We start from the raw sequence: 24,100 nt of genomic DNA on the forward strand, positions 1-24,100 counted from the left end.
ATTGGTTAGGGATGTTTGAGTGAAGCCAGGAGCGACGGTTAAGATGGATTGATCACACCGATTTGTTTTGTCTTTCGACCCATCTTAACCAATCTTCACCTGGCACTCCTACAGGAACTGGTTTCCCCAGTGCGGAGAGGAGAAGTTGATTGAGGATCTGTGTCGGAGGGAGGAACTGCAGCTGGAGACTCTTCCACTGTTCCACCACACGCTGGAGCCCAGCCGCTGGAGCAGCACGGACGACCTGCTGTCTGCCATCCGCAGTGCCATCGACAGCCAACAGAGGGCTGTAGCCTGGGTGGAATTTGAGAGACTGCAGTAACCGCAGCCGGCCGCCATACGCAGTGCCATCCAGGACCAGCAGAGGGCGGTGGCGCGGGTGGAAGTACCGTCCTTAGCCAGTAGAGGGCACTGGGATTGGTGGAACTGGACAGACTTCAGTAACTGCAAGGCAGGTTATTGACCAGTAGGCGACACATGCATCTCGCCCACAAAAAAGGAAATGTGGCATTTCATAGGATTTTAAACCACTGCAGTCTTTTTTAATCAAACGACTGCAAAACCTTTGTTTGTAGATAGATTATCGGATGTGTTATTGTCCTATTGCGGTTGCTATACATGTAAATTCATTCATTTAAATTAATAGGGCTACCTATTGGCACAGCAGTACCAATACTTGGTATTGTTGTGTTCTGGTGCTGACAGCGGCTGGCACAGTCCACCAGAACAGACGTTCTCACAGAGCCTTTCACTCACTCTGGCAGCGTCTTTAGAGGGCCATGTGGGTAGATTACCAGGCTGTATACCTCAAAGATTCACTCAGGTGTTATTCTCATCCAATCCAGAACCGGCCAAGGAAATAACTCTTTGGATCTGTATTTTTTTAATCTGTTGACCAGGTTAAAGTTCAAATAGTTTCACTTTGTGTTTGTACAAATGCACAACATTAAAACTTTGTTTTTTCTATTTTATTGTCCGTTGCCTTTCTTGACAGATGTGTAGGGGCCTACTCATTGTATGTGATTAACGGACATTAGCCGATTTCAGTTTCTGAATACCTTTTTAACAGCAACCAATTAAAGTGTAGTTGAGAAGAGTGTCACAGAATCCAAATTATAACCAATAAACCAACCTCTCTTCTCTCAACTATAGAAAATCTGACCAAACGACCAACCTCAGAGGGTTTGTGGTGCAGCAGTTTATTGGGACCGAGCACAGCTGGGATGGATTATGCTAGGGTACTGTTCGTTACACCGTTTGGGGTCCTGACAGATTCAGGTGGTTGACTTAGGGCCTATAAAAGGCCAATGCTGATTTTATGTTTAACATAGCATTTAATGTTAGGGTTACTCTTACCTCTTATTGCATGACATGCTACCTAAATGTTTTATGTAGCATGGGTCCTGTGGTCATAACACAGCATGCATTGCATGTGTTGAATACAAGTTACAACCATTATTATGAATTCTAATTATTCTAAAATACATTATAAATCAAATAACAATGAGCATGCATAGATGTATGTATCTTAAAGATAATATTTCAACATGAGTATATGAAAATGTCATTTACCTTTCAACGAATTGTAGGAAGCGCTATGTATGACGTCATGTCAGTGGCGGCCTCCCCCCCTCGGCTTTCTCCCTCCCCTACCCCCTCCAAGCCCTTCTTTAATAGGTCCATGTCCAGCCTCACCCCCTCCCAGCCTCACTTCCTCTTCCCCCACCGCCTCCCTCCCCTCTCCTCCCTCCCCCTCCCCCCTCGCATCAACAACTCGCTGAGACGAGAAGCAAAATGGCCGCCAGTAAGCTAGCCGAGCACACAGCGCCTGACAGTCATCGGGAGGTTCTGCACGGCGTTCTGTTTACAGTCTGAGGAGCGGGAACTCGCAGCGAAGGACTTCTACGACTTCGCATCTCCTTTTTCACGAACCAACGTTTCGCCTTTCCACGATGTCGTTTATTATTCAATTCAACCGCGAAGAGCTAGCTCGCCGCGCTAGCTAGACCTGCTAGCGCTTTACGATCTGCACGAATTTTCTGCACCGAAGCACTTTATGTTTAACGTGATTCCTGAGGTGAGTGTGCATCTTGTTCGACGTTCAACGCGTCGCCTTCGTGTTTCGCCCGACCGCGAATTCGTATCTGCGTCAACTTTTCCAAACGCATTTATTTTTTATCTTTTCTGTTTCGCTGCGCGGTCGCAGATGCGCTGCGCGAGCAGACAGACGTCACTAAAGTTCTTGGTTTTATTTGACCGTGGTGGCGGACTTCGGGGTTTTATTTCGTGATTGTCGTCTGATTTCGCCCTGGTAGCCAAACAACACGGTTTGGATCACGCCTAGGGCTCTTGGGGTGGATGTGGGGGGGGGGGGGGGGGGGGGGGGGGGGGGGGGGGGGTTACGGTAGCATTAGCCTGGGTTCTCCTCGGTACCTAACGGTCCCGGGGTGGAGGGGACACTCATACCATCAACCAAAACATTGTGTCAATGATGATACCCGTCCGATGTTCATTATTCAAAGCTAATTCCACCACAACGTGGTGGAATTAGTGGTCATATCTCTGATCGTAGGGCCAGAGGGCTGTAGTCCCAGCCTCCTGGAGGTGTCTACAGCAGGCTGTAGTCCCAGCCGCCTGGAGGTGTCTACTCGAGTCTTGGTGTTTACCTGTGGTGCTCAAGCACAGGTTCAATGGACGTGGAGAATGGGGGCATGTTTACGTCTGTTGATCCGAGTGATGCGCCCCCCTGTAGTCGGAGACCGTTAGCTGAGCAGCTCGTCCAATACAGTAGGATCTCATACTAGTTCTACGGGCTGTTTACCTAGGACCTCCGCATCAGGGCTGGAACTCATACCAGTGGTAAAGGCTGTGTTCCTTCTTAAAGGAATTGTAGTTTGAAAAATGTCACGCAGTGATCAAGCCAAGAAGAAATCTTTGTTATGTTTGTAACTGTGTTGATTGTAAGTGTAAACTAGAAGCTCCCTCGTCGTCAACGGTTGAGGCTGGCCTTCATGTTCAGGGCTTTCAACACAGGATAACCTGTTTTTACATACAGTCACACAATGAAAATGCACTTTTCCTGTTGCTCTTGTGTTGCTTGTTTGTTTTTTGTTGTTCCCTTCGCCTTCCAGAGTCTCGGTTGTAATTGTGATCACAGCCTGATGAATAATGTAAAGGTAGTACTTTTGGCAAACCCCTACTGACTAACATTACAGTTCGACCGGCAGCTGGCAGCGTTGTGGTGTAACTGATTTCATTTCCTTAGGAGGGTTGTCTCGGTATGCAAGGCAGCGTTTCCCAACCGTAGAGTCGCTGGAAGATTTCTGACTTTTGAAATATTTGACTGTCATGGTGGATATTTAATTAAAAAACCTGGATGAGTTAAGGTACATTATTTAAATTAAGATGACCTAAGATTTCATAGCTAAAAGCAAACTGCTACTAAACTGCTTCCGTGATACGTTGTTGATGTGTGTGGAAGCGTGTATATCTGCTTTCGATCATGGGCCAAAGGGGCTGTACCCCTTGATGTACAGTATACCACATGACTTACTTCCACCTTGTCTTTTACCCCCACAGACGGGAGAGTCAGGACAGGGAACAGCAGTTCATGGAAGACAAAAAAAAGAAGAAAGAGGATAAAAAGAAAAGGGACTCCTTTCAGAAGGTGAGGAGGAAAACTCCACCTTCCACACCTCCACCCCAACCTTTGTCACCTATAACCTTTTCACCTCCACACCCACACCTCCACATTCCCCTTATGCATCTCTACCTTTTACATCTCCACCTCCGGCACCTTAAACTTCTACACCTCCACCTTAAACATATGCACCTTTACTTACAACACCCTCGCATTAAACTTAGGCCCCGTCCACACAGACCAAAACAGGCGAAAATGATCCGGTTTCGTTTTATGCGGTTCAGGAATATCTCCTTAAAGACGGAGTCATTGCGAAACCTCAATGACTTTTTAATGTACAGTTAGTAATTACATTTATCAAGGGGCTTTATTTAAAGCTACAAGAAGAATACAAATAAAATGATAAATAAAAAATTGAACTCAACTCTGACGTCCCCCAGCTTGTTGGGGGCAGGCGTCCTCACGAATGCTAACATGAAACCGCATAGTTCTGGATTGATTTGAAACCACCTCCGAGGGTGGTTTCAGAAATGTGCAGTTTCGGGCACCGGATTCGCCGGCTCCGTCTGGACGGTCGGCTGAAACGCACAAGACTTGTGCGGTTTCACCAAAAAACCGGCTTATGCACCTTTACCTTCTACACCTCAAACGTATGCACCTTTACCTTCTACACTTTCCTCACCTCCACCCTCTACACTTTCCTCACCTCCACCCTCCAGACTTTCCTCTGTGAGAGTCTTCCGTTTCACGCTGCCTCCTCCGCTTACTATCTGCTATCCACACCTGTGTACACTGCGCCGCCTTTCACACCGTAGTAGCCACTCTTTCTGTGCCCTTCACCTTGCACCTCCACCTTTTTGGGGAACTCACTGATGTTTATGCAAATATCTTTTGTCATTTCAGGTGCCAGACCCAAAAATAAAAGGTAAATTTGCTGTTGGTTGTCTTTCCCTTTTTCTCCAAATAGTACAGCGCCAATGCACTACGTTTATAAAGGGATTTGTAGTTGGTTTGTGTATTCAGCTAGATTAATGGTATGACCTATGGGAGTGGACCCAGGTGTTTGCTACCGACACCATGTCTGCCTGAACTCTTATCTATTGGTCCCTGCGACTTAACCATGCCACAGCAGAACTCCCAGCATGCACTGCTGTGCCCCGGCGGACCTGGGCCGTAGGGATCCTGAAACGGGCCCTCTGGGACATTGAAACAGGTGTTGAATATCACAATATGATAAAAGTGGTTTTAGGGCAGAGAGGGCTACATTGCATTAATTTGGTAAGTCAATAATGGATCCAACCTTCGTCTACTCAATCCATATACCCTACTGGTGTAGCCTGTGGTGTATAGTATTGATGTGTTTACTTGTTCGTACAAATCCCTCAAATATCGCCACAGTGATTAATAATTGAAGTAACTGTTTTGGGGTCTGGGAATGTCAACAGCCATTTCCCGGGAACCCCCCTGGTGGGCCTCAGCCCTTATTAACTGAAGGTATTCTCCTCTCCGTCTGCAGTGCCAGAAGCAGCCAAGCCCTCCACCATCCAGCCGCCCTCCACCCCGGGCCCCGCCCCCCCCACCTCCTCCCCCGGCGGCGGTCCTGGTGCGTCCCTGCCTGCTCCCGACGGCGGGAACAATGTTAAGCAGCGGGCTGCTGTGGCCACCGGACAGCCCTCCTCCGCCTCCTCTAACTCCTCCTCCTCCTCCTCCTCCTCTTCTGGGAGCCAGGCGACGTCGACGGCCCAGCGCTACATCCCCCGTGAGGTGCCCCCGCGCTTCCGCTGCCAGCAGGACCACAAAGTGCTACTGAAGAGGGGCCAGCCGCCCCTGTCCTCCATGCTGCTGGGGGGCGGCTCAGGGGGAGGAGGTGCTACTCCTCCTCCGCTCTCCTCTCAGTCGGGAGAAACCCCCCCAACAGCTGGACCCATAGGTGAGTGGATTTCGTTTTGTAGGGTGGTTTTGAGCTCAGCCAAATAGTACTGGGTTCGATCCCCTGGTGTCCACGCTGTGTGTTTTTGTAGTTCTGTCAGGGGCTAAAGTTGTTTATTTATGTTATTCATATTCATTAACTTGTAGGCATACAAGCTAAAGAGCAGGGAGAAAGTAGTTAACAAGCTATTTCTCGAATGAAATTTCCAGTTGGCGAAGGAAAAGATGCCTGTGTTTCAGTGCTTTGTTTGAGAGCGTTTCTCCTGCTCCTCCTCCTCCCGTTGTAGATCTGAACACCGGTTCATCCTACTCCTCCTCGCCATCCATCGCTGCTGCTGCTTCTTCTACTACTTCGTCTTATGCAAATTCCACTTGGGGGGCAGGCTCTGGCAGCCAACCCCCCTCTCAGGGCTGGGAGAAGGTGATCGTGGACGGGACTGACCTGGAGGCGTGGCCGAGCATCCTGGGCGGGGCAAAGCCGGGGTCGGGTGGGGCGGGGGGCGGGGCAAGCAGGGAACCGGATCATGCGCCCAACAGCAGTGCCTCATGGAATGAGAGGAACGTTCAGCAGAAGGGAGGGGCTGAGGTCGGGGGTGGCGACCGCCCCTCCTCGCCTCACTCCTCCTCACCCCCATCTCCCCCTCCCCCCTCATCGTCATCGCTCGCTGAATGTGCGGGAGGCTCCCCGTGGGGCTCCTCCCCTTCGGAGTCCGGGACAGGAAGTGATGTGCTTTACAACTCCAACGTGTCCCATCTGGGCCCAGGCTCTCAGAAGAGCCCTGGAGGCAGCTGTAGTAGTAGTGGCGGTGGTGGGGCGCAGGCCACGGGCCCGGGCTTCAGCCCCAGCACCAACCCCTCCGCCTGGCCCGCCCTGGGGCCGGAGCAGACCCAGGGCCCCGTAGAGGGTCTCCGCCTGTCCACCAGCCCTCTCCCTCCGTCCTCTGGGAGCCAGCCAGGCCTCCAGCAGCAGCAATCTGAGGGGCCGGGGGCGGGGGTCACCGGGGTTGGGGAGCCCTGGGGCGGGGCCGAGCGGGGCCCTCAGAGGGGGGCGGGCACCGGCGCGACGGGGCCAGGACCAAATCAAGGAGGCGGTGGAGACGGGGGCGCCAATCGATCGGGCTCCTCCTCCTCGTCCTCCTCCTCCTCGTGGCGGACCATGCCTCCGACCTCCTCCTCCTCGGAGGTCACCGTGGGAGCCTCCCCTGGCGACGGCTGGGGGGGCGGGGGGCAGAGCCAGGGCGACACCACCGGCTGGGGCCAGCCTGCCAGTCAGGGCGACACCACCGGCTGGGGCCAGCCTGCCAGTCAGGGCGACACCACCGGCTGGGGCCAGCCTGCCAGTCAGGGCGACTCGACGGGCTGGGGCCAGCCTGCCAGTCAGGGCGACTCGACGGGCTGGGGCCAGCCGAGTGACAGTAGCTCCAACGCTCCTGGGGCATCTCAGGGAGCTGGGGAGGGTGGGGGTACGGGAGAGTCAGGGTGGGGGGGCTCTGGAAACACTGCAATAGGAACTGGAGGGAGCGCCCAGCCCGGGGGGCGGGCCGGGAGCAGCAACAGCAGCAGCAGTAGTGGAGGGAGTGGCGGTGTCGGGGGCGGGGCTTTGCAGGACTCCGCCTCTCCGGCGGTTGCAAGCGGGGCGAAGGCCTGGGACAATCAGACGGCGGAGGAGAAGAGCGCGGAGAGAGGGAGGGCGGAATGGGGAGGAGCAGGGGAAGGCGGGAGGACGGCTGGCGTAGGAGGCGGAGTCACAGGAGATGGGAGTGGCGGAGGCGGAGCACCTAACCAGAAGACAGACGGCTCCGGAGGCCCCGCCTCCCAGCCGTCGCCCAACGCTGAAGTGGCCTTAAAGAGCATGCTGAGTCGCTCGGACCTGGACCCGAGGGTGCTGTCCAACGTGGGCTGGGGCCAGACCCAGATCCGGCAGAACGTGGCCTGGGACATGGAGGCCTCTGCCGCAGCCGCCGCCGCCGCCGCAGGGGGAGGAGAAGGGGGCGGGGGAGGAGGAGGGAAGCTCAAAGACAAAAGCTCCTCGTCGTCCTCGTCCTCGTCCTCGTCCACCATCACGACGCGCGGCTCCGGGTATTCTGGGGCCAACGCGGGTCCGAAGGCCACCGAGCCGCCGACTGGCGGCGGCAGCAGCTCGGGTCCCGGGCCCAAGAGGGACGGCTGGGACGGCGCCGGGGCCCACCAGCCCGGCCGGGGGCCCCACATGGAGGCTGGGAACCGGAGGAAGGGCGGGTCGCCGCCGGAGGGGGGCAGCGAGGGGAACCCGGCCAAGAACGCCGGAGGCTGGGGGGGACTGGCCCCCGAGAGCCAGGGGAAACCCTGGGGGGGCGAGGAACCACAAGAACGGAGGGACCACAGAGGAGGTGGAGGAGGCTGGAGAGATGGTGGAGAACAGGGTAGAGGTGGGTGGGGAGGGCCTCCTCCAGAGAGCAAAGGAGCGGGAGGATGGAAGGATGGGCCTGGGGGTGGGGGTGGTGGTGGGGGAGGAGGAGGAGGAGGGGGGGGAGGCGGGGGGAGAGACTGGGGACAGCGGGACTCCAAACCAGGAGGGATGTGGGGAGAGGGGCGTGGCGGCGGCAGGATGCACTCTGACGAAGGCCCGTCCTGGGGGGACGACGGTGGGCCTCAGAGAGGAGGTTGGGGGGGAGGGGACGCTGGAGGAGGAGGAGGAGGAGGTGGTGGGGGGAGCAAGCCCCACCAGGAGTGGGGGGGTGGCAAGCCCCACGGCCCGCCAGCACAGACCCCAAACAGCCAGGTGGCCCCCATGAAGGCCCCCAATCAGCAGCACCAATCACAAGGCCAGCAGCCCGCCATGGCCGGGGGCTGGGGTGGACGTCCGGGCGCCGGCCCGCCTCCGCCCTCCAAGAGCCAGAACCAAAGCCCGGGCTGGACGGCGGGGCCGGTCCCCCGGGCGGCCGGGCCAGGGGCCGGGGGGGTGGACTCCGCGGAGTCCAGCGGGTGGGATGAGCCGTCCCCCCAGTCCATCAGCCGCAAGATGGAGATCGACGACGGGACGTCCGCCTGGGGCGACCCCCAGCGCTACAGCAACAAGAACGTCAACATGTGGGACAAGAACAGTGGCTCTGGCGGCCAGGGGTCTGGAGGACCCGGTCCAGGGGGCCCGGGGGGGCACGGCCCGCAGGGCCCCTCCCCTCCCAACCCCCAGCAGCCCCCCAGACGCCAGCCCCCCAGCAGGGAGTCCGGCAACGGTGGAGTGGGTCAGTACCTGGGCCTCTTTTGGGGGGGTTTATTAAAATATTTTTCTCATACAGATAATGCTTCTAATCCTTATTTTCTTAAATTTGCAATAACGACAATTGAGATATATTCGTCTCTGTTAAGTCAGTAAAATAGCAAGTAATTAAAAATGTATTTGTCTGTGTGCAAGTCTGTTTTTAATTAACCATGTCTTCTTCATGGCGGGGCCTCAGGTATGTGGGGCAAAGGAGGCGGACAGCCGGAGGACGCCAATGCGGGTGGCTGGGGTCAGAGTTCATCATCGTCGCCCTCGGCAGCGCCCGCTGGCTGGGGAGACCCTGAACCTGAGCCAGGGAAGCCGTCCGGTTGGGGGAACCCCTCCGCCAATCCCGGCAAGCCAGGTGAGCCGCAGCTGGTCGGAGTAATCCATCGAATGATGTCATGGATCATCTTGGAAAAGGAAATGTTTGGAATTTGGTTTTGGTTTTTCTTTGTCTTTGATGCAAGCGTTCAATGCAAATTGTTTTGTAGATAACATTGAACTATTCTGCACAAAACTAGCACTGTTGGTTTATAATGTGCTCTGAGGAGCTTAAGTCTCTAAATTGAGTATGGTTGGTCATTTCTGTTCTTGTAGTTTAAAATTAATGTTTTTAATGGTTACGGTTAAATTTTGCTCTTGAAGTGAGTCAATCTCTAAATGGGCATCTGATATGGATCCATTAAGTTAGTGTCTTGGCCCCTAAACCTTACCTTTTACTTTCCTGAACCTCCCGTCCGGGATTAATAAAATAAATCTAGACTGTAAAATAATTAATCACCTGTATAACTAACCTATTAAACTGATTAAAGCACCACTGTTATTGAGCTTCAGTATACCTAACCTATGGAATATAGGCTATAAGGATTGGCAGTAAATCAAACCTGATGATCTCAAGTTCATCTAAACTTTGCTCCGTGTTTCATTTCTTCCCCAAAGGCCCCAAGTCAGGGGAGGGCTGGGGGTCAAAGGGCGAGGGGCCCGTGGCCGCCTCCCGCCACTCCAGCTGGGACGAGGAGGAGGAGGGGGGCGTCTGGAACAGCGGGGGGTCCCAGGGAGGCTGGGCCCACGGCCACGCCGGAGCCAGGGGCCACGTCAAGGTACGACCACGCACCACGGCGAGCTCGAGAACCACTGTTCAGTTGTGTCGGGCAGCATGCTGCTCGGGAGGTAGAGCGGGTGTGCTGGTAACCGGGAGGTCGCTAGTTTGATCCCCGGCTCCTCCTAGCTTTTACTCGGGTGTCCCTGAGCATGATGACTCACCCTGATGGCTTCTGACGAGCTGGCTGTCGCCTTATTTGGTCGTCTCCGCCGTCGGTGTGTGCATGAATGGGTGAATGTGAGGCAACATTGTAAAGCGCTGTATAAATGCATTTCATTTACCATTTAAAGAACGTGTATCACGATGATTAAAAAAGCAGATGCTATTACCAAAGGGATTTGACGTGAAGCCAGAAACAGACACAGAAATCTTTAAGGAGAAGGTTTCGACCCTGGTCCCTTTTTGCAGGGATTTGAACCTTCTAGCATCTAGCCACTGTATTACCTCCCCCCCCCCCCCCCCCCCCCCCCATAATGCCAGCCCTAGGCGTTTCTTAATCCCATTTCATGCCTCTTTTCCAGGTGGGTTAAGGTATTAAACTGTCCTGACATTCTCCCTACTTTACCCCACAGGGGGGCCGTGGCGAGAGCTGGGGTAATCCGATGTCGCGGCAGTTCGCCAACATGGGCCTCCTGGTAAGATGTGCTTTGGTAATCTGTCGATTTAACCCCTTCGGCTCGGACCGCGTTCCCCGTCCCGCCGCGCCCGTTCACGTCTTAAAGGGGCGGGACGCTGATGTGTCATCGCAGGGCGTTTCAAAACACACCCATTAGTGACTGGCTCGAGTGGGTGGGTTGGATCGTGGTCACCCCGCTGCGAGACAGCACCTACTCTAAGGCTGCAGGAGGTGCTCTACCCATCATGCATCTGGGTGGACGCCGCCACTTGTCATGTCACTAATGGATAGGTTTTGAAACGGCTTGTGATGAAGCCTCCACCTGACAAATGGTGGTGAACATGGGGCATCTTCAACGGCCGAAAAATCCTGTGGAGAACCATGCAAAGTCAGTTCTGTGTCGCTAATGCGGATGCTCAATAGGGTGACGATCCAGGCTGCGACAAGAAAATGGATCCAGACAAGAGAGGGATGAGTGACTACAACGGAGAGATGCGGAGAGGAGGAAGAGGAGGAGGAGGAGGCTACCGCATGCCTGGCTCTAAAGACATGGCGCCTGGGGACATGGGTCACTATGGAGACAAGGTATGCTGGCAATTAGCCATAGAGGCGACGAGGCTACGGCTATTATCCATCGGATCTATGGAGTGGAACTCTGTGTACTTCATCCGTAGTAGTCGGTTGAGATAAGAGTTGTTCGGGGTTAAAAATATCTGATATGGTGTGGTGCTAAAACTTTGCCCAATAGTTTTTTTAGATCATTTCATGGGATTTGTTTAATTGATTTATCCATCTTCTCATTTGCACTAATATGTCAAATACTATCGTTTCTGTTAAGTATGCAATGGATAGTCAGCAGCATGAGTGTCACTTGTAACATGTTCTGGTACTAGTGAATCAGTTTAAATGGTTATCAATATCTCGACCTGCGTTCTTTTGTCAATCTGTTACTAACAAGTTATCCTTGTATCGTATAACAACCATAATTGTTTCAATGATGTGTACAATATCATACATAATGATGAACGTGTATTTCGCGCACCAATAGTTTCAGATCTCTGACCATGGGGGTGTGGCTCTGCTTTGGGAGGTCCTGGTTCTGTTGTCGGGGGGGGTTGACGGTGTCGTTGTTCTCTCCCCCAGATGAGTGGTCATGGGGGGTACGGCGGTGGAGGAGGTGGGGGCGGTATGCCTCCGTCACGAGGCATGCACCAGCCCGGGGGCCATCCCATGACCCCCAACCAGGGTCTACGGGCCCCTGTGCCCCATCAGTACATGTCTGCCCAGGTACCCCCAAAACACCTGCCCGCTACCCTTCCACCTGCCACTAACCACTCCCATCCAGGTTCACCAGCATTGCACGCACCTGTGATTGACCGGCAGGATGAATTCCTGGGCCAATTAGGGAAGAGATGCCCTGAATGTTCAGAAATGAGTCAAGGGTATAAAATGGAAGTGGTCTCGTACAGAGGCAGGTGCAGTCGACTCGAGAGTTATTCAAAGATGACATCTCGTTAACTTATAGTTGAAGCATGGCTCGGGCGATTCTAAACAATAGCCCTAAAAAGATGGCTATTAAAACGTACGTACAAGGCTTTTAACCAAAGCAGCTTTGCAGTGAATTCAGATCGTGGAAGGTCTTGTAGATCTTGTGAATGGAGACAGGCCATGAACATTGGGAATCTCCCATTTGGGAGTAGACACTCGCGTCTTTCTACCTGCCTACCTGGGCCCCTCATGACCTCCCCTCCGCTGTCTCTCAGGTCCCAGGGTCCATGATGAAGCAGATGCCGTCGCCTGGCAACAGCCTTGGCGGGGGAGGTGGGGTGGGTGGGGGAGGAGGAGGAGGAGGAGCAGGAGGACTGTTCCCCCCTCAGCTGTCCCCGCAGCAGTTGGCCATGTTGAGCAACATCTACCCTCACGTCCAGCAGTTTCACCTGGTGAGCTCCCCGCTCGGAGCCCAGTGGCTCACCGCACGTTCTGTCGGGCTGTCCTCGTGTGGCTGGCTTCTGATTGGCTGACTGGCTGCGATTGGCCTTTTGATTGTCCACCTGGATACAGAATGCTTTCTTCTTAATTATTTCCGAGACCAGGCGTTTGAATCGGTTGAGTGATAATACAAGCTCTCGGAAGCATGCACGTTTTCTGAATTTGAGTTAATGTGCTTCCAACTATCACTATGAGTTGAATATGTGCACAAGTTGCTTAACTGAGTATGGTTTGTGGTTTCTGATGGACACACTGTGTGGTGGGTCATCACTGTCCTCTGATTGGCTGACTGTGTGGGGTGGGTCATCACTGTCTTCTGATTGGCTAACTGTGTGGTGGGTCATCGCTGTCTTCTGATTGGCTGACTGTGTTTGGTTGGTCGTCAATGTGTGCAGATTGGTCTGTTTCGCACTGTGGTCTTCTCTCTATCAACTTTCTTTTCACCTTCAAGTGACCTGGCTTTTTTTTGAACGGCAATACTGAAGCTTCTTAATGATTCACTAGACCAGACTTTAATGAGTGGTGTCGTAATCTGCAGGCGTGTCAACTCCTCCTGCAGCAGCAGCAACAGCAGCACCAACAGCAACAGCAGCAGCTGTTGCAGAACCAGAGGAAGTTCCCCCAGCCCCTCCGCCAGCAGACCGACCCCCAGCAGGTGAGACCCCACAGAACCACACACACACAGGTTTCCTCGTCCAACCCCCCCCCGCCCCCCTTCGACAATTTACACATCTTCATTGTAAGATCCCCTCTCAAGGGACCTACGAAACCTCTCAGCCCCAGGGCCCAATGGCAGGTTAATGCAGTGGATCATTCTCATAAGCTTTGAAAATGAGAGATTTGCCGCACTGATATCCTTATCCATTGAACCGTGTAGCACATATATTGTTTATAAAGCATATTACATATTCATGCACATATTTCTATAAAGAGATGCATCCTCCGATATAGCATGTATTTATAGTGGTGGTGCAGGGCATGACTGTATGACTGGTGTTCCCTACAGTTGGCCAGGCTCATGGCCGTCCTTCAGCAGCAGAGACAGCAGCAGGGTGGGGGGGGAGGAGGGGGGAGCTCCAAGCTGTCTCCCTCCCACCTGGGGGGAGGAGGCCTCCCCAAGCAGTCCATGGACCCTCTGGGTCACCCCGGGGGCGTAGGGGTCTCCCTCTCCGACTTCCACGCTAAGACCCAGGCCATGTACTCTGGTGAGTCCCCCGCAGGCAGCCTGGTTTCATCCACAGAGACTTGGCAATAAGTACATTTGTCAGGAGGAAGAGGAACAATATTTCGTAAGGATGTTTATATAAACAAGTGCCAAGCCCTAACAATCGTTAGCTGAACGCTGTATGCAACAAAGATGGCTAGGATAAGATGTCCAAACAAAGTCCACTATTTGGTTTAGTCGTTCTTGGCAGACGCGTTCATCCGAAGCATCTTTGCGGTGAATTCAGACCGTGGAAGATATTGGAGGCACTTTGCAATTTGGGACTTCAGGGCGACCGTTAACATTGGGATTCGAACCCTCCACATTTCGGCCGGCGGTTTTGAGCACCCAAACCACTACCCCTGTCAACAAAATACAAAATTGTCCGCAGATTGCAGTTGAAGGCATTGATGCTAGTCAGCATGTCCCTGTACGACCGGGGCTCATCTCTGCAGCTGTTTGCTGTTCTCACAGCGTCCACTAGAGGGCGCTGTCCTCTGTAGAGCATGTACTGGTATTGGTGACACTGGTAGGGATGGTAGTCATGAAGGGGGTGATGTTGGTGATGATGGTGGTGATTGTGAGGTGTTGGTGGTGATGAAGATGGTAGCGATGACACTTGGTGGTGATGGTAGTGATGAAGGTGATGATGATGTCGTCTTTGTGTCAGGTCTGGCGCCGGGGGGGAACCTGTCGGGCCTGGACCTGGGCCAGGGCGGGGGTCCGGGGATGAAGGACCCAGGTGGGGGGCAGCAGTCTCGCTTCAAGTGGATGATGGAGGGCCACTCGCCCTCCTCCCCCTCGCCGGACGCCATCGCCGCGATGCACAAGAACGGTACGCCCCGCCTACAGCAGTGTCTCAAACTGAGGGCCCTTGCCGATGGATCACTACCCTCCTACCGGGGCCCAGTCCGTTTACCATAAGCGATGTCTGCCTTGTCTCAATTTCTGTTCTCTGAACCCCCTCTCCTCAAGGCCCCATACCCAACCCCATGAAGAACAGAGGAGGCTCCCCGTACTCCCAGTACGAGATGATGGGCCCCGAGGGCCTGGGCCTCCCTCCCCAGGGACCCATGGACCACTGGCACCGCAGCCCCGGGACCAAGATGCCCCACAAGCCGGGCCCCCCCAGCTGGCCCCCAGGTGACCCTCCCCTCCGATACCGAAGACCCCCTTACCTGCTGGTCTAGAGACCATCCTGGTCCTGGGACCTCACTTCCGCTCTCGCTACACGAATCAGTCTGGCTCCACCTAGATATACAGAAATGACAACGTAATCTGGGCCAATCAGGGACTGCGTCGTCGTCGTTGTTGACGTATAAGGGCCAATCAGGGACTGCGTCGTCATCGTCGTTGTTGACGTATAAGGGCCGATCAGGGACTGCGTCATGGTTGATTACGTTAAATACAGGCCGCCGGAGGCAGCGGTATTGTCTTCCTGAAGCACTGAGCGGTAATGATAACATTAGCAGAGTCAACACAGCCAAATGTGCAGTTATTAGTTAGTTATTGCTGATGAAGACTCGATAAGAACCGGTTATCAAGAACCAGTCTGCACTCGCAGTTTCTAGGCGGGAAAATCATTTTTGGACGATTTGAACCGCGCACCGTGAAGCCGCCACGTGTTTCGTCACGCTGAAGGAGTTTGTCTGTCAAGGCAACTCCTGCCCAGACTGATTATTGTAGTGCAACAGGATGTGAGGTCACGTGATCAGGATGGTCTCCAGGCTATCTACCTACCAGTTCATGACCTGTTTACAAACCCACCTTTATTTGGATACTTTTATCGTCCCACAAAATTGGGACGATTGGGAAAAAAAGGTTTGGTTTTCAGCAGTGCTCAATATACTGAAGGCAACGATGTTGTAACAGTATATCATTATTTTTTTCTCTAAGCCAATCACGGGCCTTGTTGCATCTCCTCTTTACCCTCCCTGCTCCCGATTGATGCTGATGCTGTCTGTCGTCATGGTTACAGAGTTCCAGCCCGGCGTGCCCTGGAAGGGGATCCCGAGCGCAGGGGACCCCGAGTCCGACCCCTTCATGACCCCTGGCAGTGTGATGAACCCCCCGGGCCCGCAGAGCCTGCAGGATTCTGACCACCCGCTCCTCCGTGACAACACTGGTACGTCGATGTTGTTACTTTTGCGCGGCAACGCCTGTCTGTCCCTTTTATTATTGTTGTCAGTCCCGTTACGTTGTTCATCTACCCCTTCATGTTATCGGTTGACAATCAGTGTTAAGTTGTTGGTCTTCAACCTTATTCCTGATAAGTTGTTTGCCATTTAAGGTTACGTTGTTGGGGTCCACCCTGTTACGTTGTTGGGGTCCACCCTGTCACGTTGTTGGGGTCCACCTGTTACGTTGTCCACCCTGTTTCGTTGTTGGGGTCCACCCTGTTTCGTTGTTGGGGTCCACCCTGTTTCGTTGTTGGGGTCCACCCTGTTTCGTTGTTGGGGTCCACCCTGTTGCGTTGCGGGTTGCCAGCCCAGGGACCAACAACGGCTGGTCTCATTCGATATGATTTAGATTAACTTAATATATGTTTTTCTGGTGTTGTATGCGTGTGTGATACTGGTGTTGTAAACGTGTGATACTGGTGTTGTAAACGTGTGATACTGGTGTTATATGCATGTATCATACTGGTGTTGTGCATGTGTTTCGTACTGGCGTGTTTTATACTTGTGGTGTTTCTGGTCTCCCAGGGCCAAACTGCTCCCTCCCCACCTCGCTGCCTTCCTCCGGTGCCTGGCCTTACAGTGCCTCCGACGGCCCCCTGGCCAACGCCCACAGCTCAGGTACCCCGTCCTACACTCACGCACGCACACACACACCCAAACGCACACCGTTACATCCACGCACGCACACATAGGCCTGTCGCGATATGCAATAAATCAATTAATTGCGCGATAAATTAAAATGAGCGATAATTTTTTGCCGGCCGCAATAATTTCCATTCGCCCTCTTTTTTTTTTAATCATTGCTTTATTGGCCTAATCTGAGAAGAAATCTATGCCATAAACAGAAATATTATAGACGTTTATTACACGGGTCTTCTCAATGCCGTGGAACGCTCCGTTCACTTGCATAGATAGTCCGGTAACTTGTCAACCCCAGCGTCTTCGTTTGCTAAGCAACGTCAACGTCTTTGAAGGACTATTTCTCTGCTGATGAATGCTGCTAACGAATAAATTAAAACGAGTAAAAAGACACATATTTTCCCGATAGTGACCGGCGTTCTATGCATTATATATATATATATATATATATATATATATAGATATATATTTATATATATATATATATATATATATATATATATATATATATATATATATATATATATATATATATATATATATATATATATATATATATATATATATATTTATTTAGCAGGGTAGGCCTAAGTAACAAATGTCGGGTTGAAATCGGGCTCCGGCTCATAATTACAGGGCACAACGAGTAAACCCCCTCGTCAAGTGTCAGTAGCCGCGTTGACATGGACACATCTGTTCCGCATAGATTTCTATGCGGAACAGAAAATGATCATGTATACGCCTCATTCGGAAAACAATTATCTGTTCGGCATAGATTCTATGCCGAATAGAAGAGGTGGTGTAGTCCGTTTTAATCGCCATGTATGCACTTATTCCGAATAGATTGGGCCTTGGGGTTTAACTTAGAGCAGCCGCAGTAGTTCGCAATTGGTCCACTGAGCTCCGTCGGTACTTTTAAGCACACCGAACTTCACCGCTGTCAAGGAAAGTGGATTTATTGCCTGATTCACGTCTTTGTTATCACTCCGTAAAAGTAGTCCGGTAAGCGTGTCCGGTTGCTAAGCGACGGGACATGGGTGTTTATTAATGACGTGTTCGCGTATCGTAGTGTCCGCGCGCGTCCGAGGTAACTGTGAATGAGTAGGCTACTAGTAGTACTTTTGCAGGCTGAACGTTAAAATACTTCTTAACTAAGAGAGATGGCAGCTGCAGTAGTTCGCAAATGGACCTTCGAGGATTCCTGGTCACTAAATTCCTGTAAGACCACTCTCTCCCACCAGTCTTGGCTGCAGACTCGCATCCAAATTCCTCTTGTTTGCGGCGGAGCTTAAGGTAAATATAAAGATCTGACGAGAAATTGACGTTGCTGCGCTGTCCTCCTCCTTTTTAATTGAAGGAGCAGGCAGAGAAAAGCTCTCTCCTGCTGTGCTTTCATTAAAATCAAATTTAAAATCCCCGATAGTGATAAGACATCCATTATGTCGCCGCCGGTCCAGAGATGTGTCAGGTGTGCGCGAGAGACGGAACGGACACTTTTGTTACTGCCATGTATACAGTAGCCTACATTCGGAACACATTTTAGGAACAGATCTATGTCGCATAGAAATCTATGCGGATCAGATGCGCCATGTAAACGCGGCTACTAACTTTTTGCATTGTCTGTGTGGGAGGCGGAGTCCTGGCGCAATCGTGTTTACATCCTTTTTATTTAGTGTTTCAATTTTATTTATTGTTTTTGGTGGTGGTTGGTTTTTATTCAAGGGCATTTTTTGTTAATAATAGATTGTTTTTGGTTGTTTTGTTAATTTATTCTGGATATTTTAAATGTCTTCCAGACGTCCAGTTCCAGTGTTCTTTAAAAATAAAGGTTTATTGATCTTCGAAAGGGTGTACTTTATCATTATATTAGTTGAAAAACGGCAATATTATCGCCTATCTCAATAATTCCTGGGGCAATTAATCGGCCAGAAAAATTTGTTATCGTGACAGGCCTACGCACACACAACCACACGCTCTCTCTCTGGTGCTGGAGGGAGACGTAATGCATGATGCAGCTGTAATAAGGAGAAAAACAGCCTGATACAGACATGTGTGCGCAGTGCTTACACAACGCGTGGCACCAGTGCTGAACCACGGGACAGAGGAGCTAATACTGACAACAGAACACGCCTTCAAGAGTAACCTAGACGTCTGTGGAGTAACACAGTGCTCAGGGTTGCATAAGACTCTGCTTGACGTGAAAGAGACAGACACTTTTGTTTTTGGTGCGTGACGGTTTGGGCAAGTGAAAACTAAAGTCGTTTTCCTTGTGTTGGTTTTAGGTTGCTTTCATATGTTTTGAGTTAGTTGTGTTTTAGTCTCTCCCTTTGCTCGTTTTTTTTTTTTTAATCTCCCATTACCCTTCCCTACTCTCCCCTCTCCTCTCTTGCTCTCCTTCCATGATCTCTTCCTCTCCCCTCCCCCCCTCTCTCCTCCCCTCCCCGTTTCCTGTTTAGCCAAGTACTCGGAGTACAAGCCCAGCTGGCCCCCAGAGCCCATCGGACACAACAAGCTGTGGAAGACCAATCGCATCAGCTCTCAGCTGCCACGCCCGCCCCCAGGATTATCCAGTCAGAAGCAGGCTCAGCCCTCCCCCTGGGGCAGCGGAGGCCCCCGATTGGCCAGGGGATGGGGAGGGGGTGGAGGAGGGGGAGGAGCAAGCCAGGACTCCCGATTCAGTCAAGGTACAACTATTCAAAACACTGGAAACTGTTTAACCCCTCATTGTCACCGTTTCCCCACAAACACGTTGGATATAGCAGAGTACAGAAATATGGTTTACTTTTATAGAGGTAATAAATGGTTTCTCTCTCTTCTTCCCCCCTCTCCCCCATCACTACAGGCTCGGCATGGAGTGACGGTTTGGCCTCAAGAGGAAGCTGCTGGCTGTTGCTGAGCAACCTGACCCCTCAGGTACGGGGTTATTATGAAGGGAGGTGGAGTAACAAGGGAGAGATCAGACATAACGAGGGCAAGAGAGGGAGAAGGTGGTGTTGCGATACATGGAGGGGCTCTGTCTAGAGATGGAGGAGCAAGAAGGGAAAGATATTTGCTTATGAAGCGAGTTATGGAAGAGACGGGGGCATCGGTGTGAGGAGGCCATGCAGGAGTTTAAAGGGCCAGCGACCCAGCCGTCGCCTTTTGTTTTGGCTTTAAACATCCTAGTGTGTCTCACATGACCTTCAACATTGTACGATATGCAAATTGGTCACTATTACTATAATAATGGCCTCATTCAGAAAAAACTGGTTTCAAATCCCAGGTCTCCGCCAACCAGTCTGAACGTTTTACTACGCTCTGACGTCTAGTCTTGTCTCTCCTTTCTGCTATCCTCAGCCCAAAGTGTTTGTCTTTATTTCCAGAGTGTTCAAACTCGAGTTGAAACAATGGGTTCACCAACCCTTGCAAAGCCCCGATTACTTCAGGGCTCGTATAGGAACACGCCCCCCCCAGACGTGAGCGGGGGGGGGGGGGTGTATTGGTTGCCACGGCAGCTGTCACTCAACTGCGTTCTCAGTCATGTGCGACTGGCTGCTAATTGGATTGGGAAGTTGGGTGATCCTTTTTAATCAATTACATACGGCACCAAATCGTCCTGCACTGGGAATACGACAGCGTGCAAAGCGGCACGTTCACCCAAGCGTTTTTTTATATTGCAGCGAAGGAATGAATCTTTTGTGATGCGTTGCGTGCATTTCCCCCACATTGTCAGTGCTTCACAGGCCCGTATTCAGATGGAGTCTGTGTAGAGGCAGCCTGTAAGGGCATTGGAACCTGTAGGGGGATTGGTCCTCTAACAGGACTTTGGCTGTCAGAGCTGTCAGGTGGGGCCGACGAGAACCAATAGAAAATGAACAAGTGGAAAGGATGTAGTTAACTGCAGTCTCGCTGTCCTCATCATTGTTATGCATGATAAACTACACACACACACTAAAATACTCGTGTACTGACGAGCGACCTCCTAGTGTGTGCCATTGAGACGGGGGTGGATGTAAACGTTGGACTCGTGTCCGTGCAGATCGACGGCTCCACGCTGCGGACCATCTGCATGCAGCACGGCCCCCTGCTCACCTTCCACCTGGGCCTGACCCAGGGCAGCGCGCTGGTCCGCTACAGCAGCCCCCAGGAGGCGGCCAAGGCCCAGGGCGCACTGCACATGTAGGTTCACTGCACACACACACCAACTCCATCATACACACACTCACCCCCATCCAGCGCCCGCGCACACACACCACTTCATACGCACAAACTCCATCGTGATTACTTGCAAACACACCAGCACACACATGCCAACAACGCAACGCACACCAATGCAACCCCAGGCACACATCAACAGAACCCTGCACCTTCAAAGAACCAAACATAAATACAACCACACATATCAACAAAACCACACACACACTAACGCAGCCACACACTAATGCAACGCATACGAACTACGCACAACACGACCACTTACTTGCATACTTTGTTTCTGACCCGCCCCCAGGTGCGTTCTGGGGAACACCACCATCCTGGCTGAGTTTGTGAGCGAGGAGGAGGTCGCTCGGTATTTTGCACATTCTCAGGCCGGTGGGGGCGACGGGGGGCCCGCCGGCTCCGCCCCCGGGGGCCCCCAGGGCTCGTCAGGACCGGGCCCCTCAGTGGCTAGCAGCGGGGGCAGCTCCCCGGGCAGCGAGCGGGGGCCGGCCACCCCTGGAGGAGGTGGTGGAGGTGGTGGAGGAGGAGGAGGTGGAGGAGGTGGGGGGTCGGTTCTCTCCACTGGCTCCGGTTGGCAGAACCTGGACGGCAGCGGCAGCTCCTCAGAGGGGTCCGGGGCCCCGGGGCCCGGCCTGGGCGTGTTCTCCCAGTGGAGCACCAACGGGACCGCCGAGGGGGCGGGGCCCGGGGGGGCGGAGCCTGGGGGCCGGCCAGGGATGTGGGGGGCCGTGACGGTGGGGTACCCCGGCGGTGGTGGTGGTGGCGGCGGCGGCGGCAGCATGTGGGGGACCCCGCAGATGGAAGAGAGGCACCAAATGGACAACCCAGCGGCGCTGTTGCCAGGCGACCTGCTGGGGGGCGGGGCAGACTCCATCTGACTCCGCCCTGGTATTTAAATGTTTAGGTTTAGGAGACACGTTGTCACAGCATACACTGGGAAACATATGTTCTTTCTATAGCATACACGACAACGGAAACACTTACTCTGTATGCATATTAATGTAAACACACACTTTGCGTACGCGTACATGGTATGCAAGTCAATGTAGACATGTTTAGCTGAAATGTGAGATATGCTTACACACATTCTCGTGGCCAGATTTAAGCTATTATCTAAATCCATGCAGGGACTGTTAGATGTGTGTATGTGTGTGTGAATGTGTGTTTGTGTGTGTGTGTGTGTGTGTGTGTGTATATGTGTATATATATATACATGCATACATACAGCCTTTTTTTTTCACAGATGAAGATTTCAACTGCTTAGACTTGAACCTGTAACCGAATGAGTGGGGACCTGGTCTCAAAGGCCGGACCCCGATACGGACTGCAACGTCCTCTGATATTAAGAAAAAAAAAAAAAAGGGGGGGGGGGATCTTTTCATACAGATTTACATACACGTGCACACACACCAAATGCAGAGGCGCCCGGCGGCAAGACGCAGCCGCGGTGGGCGGGGTCACCAGCATCCACGGAAGAGACATGAAACTGACACGACGACGTGAGGTGAACTCGCCGTTTGTGTTTCCTTTTCAAAAGAAAGAAAAAAAAAAAAAAAACGGAGATTAACTGCATCTTACTGTGTATGTGGGTCGTCCGTTCTCCTTTTCGTTTGTACGTATGGTTTTCATTTTTTGGACATTTTTGAAAAAGTGGAAATATTGGAAAAATGTGTTTTTTTTTGTTTTGTTTTTCAAGAAGCTGACCTCTTACTGTTGTCTCTCGTATTCTCTCTCAATCACGTTTGTTACTGTTGCGATAATGAAAGTTTAAATTGCTGGCGGTTCGAGGCCATGGCGTTGTGTTTCTCCCCGTTGGTCGTCTGACGCACACACAGGCGGTGGTTGTTTTTCTTGTTTTTCGCAAGTGAGTTTGAGACCAAGTTTTGTGGATTTAAAAGAAACCCACAGTCGTTTGTGTGACTGAGATCATTTCGACATGCGGTTGACGTGTGCATGTTAACACCCGGTCCTACGTGTGTGTGTGTGTGTGTGTGTGTGTGTGTGTGTGTGTGTGACGATGGCTGCTTACTTTACAGAAGGTCTATTACGAAAAAAACGTTTTTTGAGTGTACTCTGTATACCGCTGTGTGTTCAACAATTATTGGCACTAAGGCTTTTTTCTCATTTAAGTTGAGTGTTTTTTAGCGGATTTTTTTATTGTCCAAAATGCAATAATAAAAAAAAGATAATTTTATTGACAAACGAACTGAGGGCATCTGCTTTTGAGATAAAGGACATGCCAAATGTTATCAAACTGTGTGGTGTGGTCGGGACGGGTGTGGCGCGTGTTTACAGACGCTCCAATAGTTACCGTTTGTTTTTATGTTCCGTTGTGTATTGGTTTTAAATTAAGGCAGGCTGTCACACTCCTGTCCAGTGTTTTTTCTTTTTTCCTTTTGAGATTTTACAAAGAAGAAATTTATTTAAACAAATGAGAACAAGATTAATAATAAAGTTGAAAGTATTGGCTTCTATCTTTGTCGAGGTATCTCTTGATTTGATCCCTGATTCGTTGCCTAAATCTGGTGAATGTTAAACATTTGATTTGGTGGGAGGACCCTTATCAAAGTTTTCAAAGATATGCAAGTAATAACAAATTGGTATGAGTGTACTATGAAATACCAATAAAGATTATAGTAAATACAAGGAAATAAACAAAAGTGCAACACATTTCTAATTTGTTGATGTGAAATGATATGCCATTTAGTCAATATTTCTTAGGGTTTCAGGAAAAAAATAACCATAAACAGTAATTATGTCCATGGGAAAAATGCCCCTGTCAGAGTCAACAACCAAATGATTTGTCACAATGTCCCAAACAATGGCATTCCGCTGCAATACAGAAACAGGGTCAAGTTAACATCAAACGGGAAAGAAAACACAAAGAAACGATATGGATACTGAATTATTTTTATCAGTGTTTCTAAAGTGCATAAATGTTTGAACGTGTTCTTCTGAAGAATAAATAGTAATATTCTGAATGAACAGTTATCAGTGAGAGGTAAATAACCCTATTGCACTACAGAATGATTTAATTGTTTTTAATGAGGAACAACTTTTCTTATGAGATATATTCAAACATGCACTGGGTGAAAATTTTGACAGGGGAATATTTTTGATTAACTAACGCCCCTTTCAGAGTTAATCAGTCAACAATTACCCAACAGCCAAATGATTAGTCACAATGTCCCAAATAATGGCCTTATTGTTAATTATTATTATTGTAAATTATCCATTATTAATGGTGTTTTGGGTGGGATTCTCCCTTAAACCTTCACTCCGAGGCCCGCTGGCGATGACATCACCGCTGTTGTCAATAATGCGTCGCGAGACCAGAGGGGGAGACAGACGCGCGCG

The 24,100-nt window shown here is 51.3% G+C and overlaps 1 protein-coding gene across 6 annotated transcripts; it reads left to right on the forward strand.

Moving 5' to 3' along the window:
• The first annotated feature begins 1,752 nt into the window (after positions 1-1,752).
• Positions 1,753-23,217, forward strand: LOC115561241 (trinucleotide repeat-containing gene 6B protein). Of its 6 annotated transcripts, none has more exons than XM_030381118.1 (22): positions 1,753-2,077; positions 3,580-3,667; positions 4,544-4,565; positions 4,770-4,853; positions 5,157-5,570; positions 5,857-8,793; positions 9,007-9,174; positions 9,753-9,913; positions 10,488-10,550; positions 10,955-11,116; positions 11,675-11,818; positions 12,295-12,471; positions 13,059-13,175; positions 13,527-13,725; positions 14,395-14,559; positions 14,700-14,867; positions 15,703-15,849; positions 16,430-16,522; positions 19,000-19,227; positions 19,386-19,456; positions 20,562-20,701; positions 21,033-23,217. In XM_030381118.1, exons 2-22 carry the CDS (start codon positions 3,611-3,613, stop codon positions 21,619-21,621), a joined length of 6,306 nt encoding a protein of 2,101 aa, XP_030236978.1. In that variant the 5' UTR covers positions 1,753-2,077; positions 3,580-3,610; the 3' UTR covers positions 21,622-23,217. The 6 variants fall into 6 exon arrangements, with proteins under 6 accessions (XP_030236978.1, XP_030236995.1, XP_030236986.1 ...); XM_030381135.1 differs by having other exon boundaries at positions 13,080-13,175; XM_030381126.1 differs by having other exon boundaries at positions 4,773-4,853.
• The last annotated feature ends 883 nt before the right edge of the window (positions 23,218-24,100 follow it).

Source organism: Gadus morhua, chromosome 2 (assembly GCF_902167405.1).
Source record: "Gadus morhua chromosome 2, gadMor3.0, whole genome shotgun sequence".
NCBI lineage: Eukaryota > Metazoa > Chordata > Actinopteri > Gadiformes > Gadidae > Gadus > Gadus morhua.

What these genes read in the sequence shown, in the direction of transcription:
- LOC115561241 (XM_030381118.1), top strand. Translation starts at nt 3,611, where the DNA reads ATGGAAGACAAAAAAAAGAAGAAAGAGGATAAAAAGAAAAGGGACTCC. An exon ending in GAGCCAGGGGCCACGTCAAG is followed by an intron (nt 9,914 to 10,487) that starts GTACGACCACGC and finishes TTTACCCCACAG; the next exon opens with GGGGGCCGTGGCGAGAGCTG. An exon ending in GCTCCTCCGTGACAACACTG is followed by an intron (nt 15,850 to 16,429) that starts GTACGTCGATGT and finishes CTGGTCTCCCAG; the next exon opens with GGCCAAACTGCTCCCTCCCC.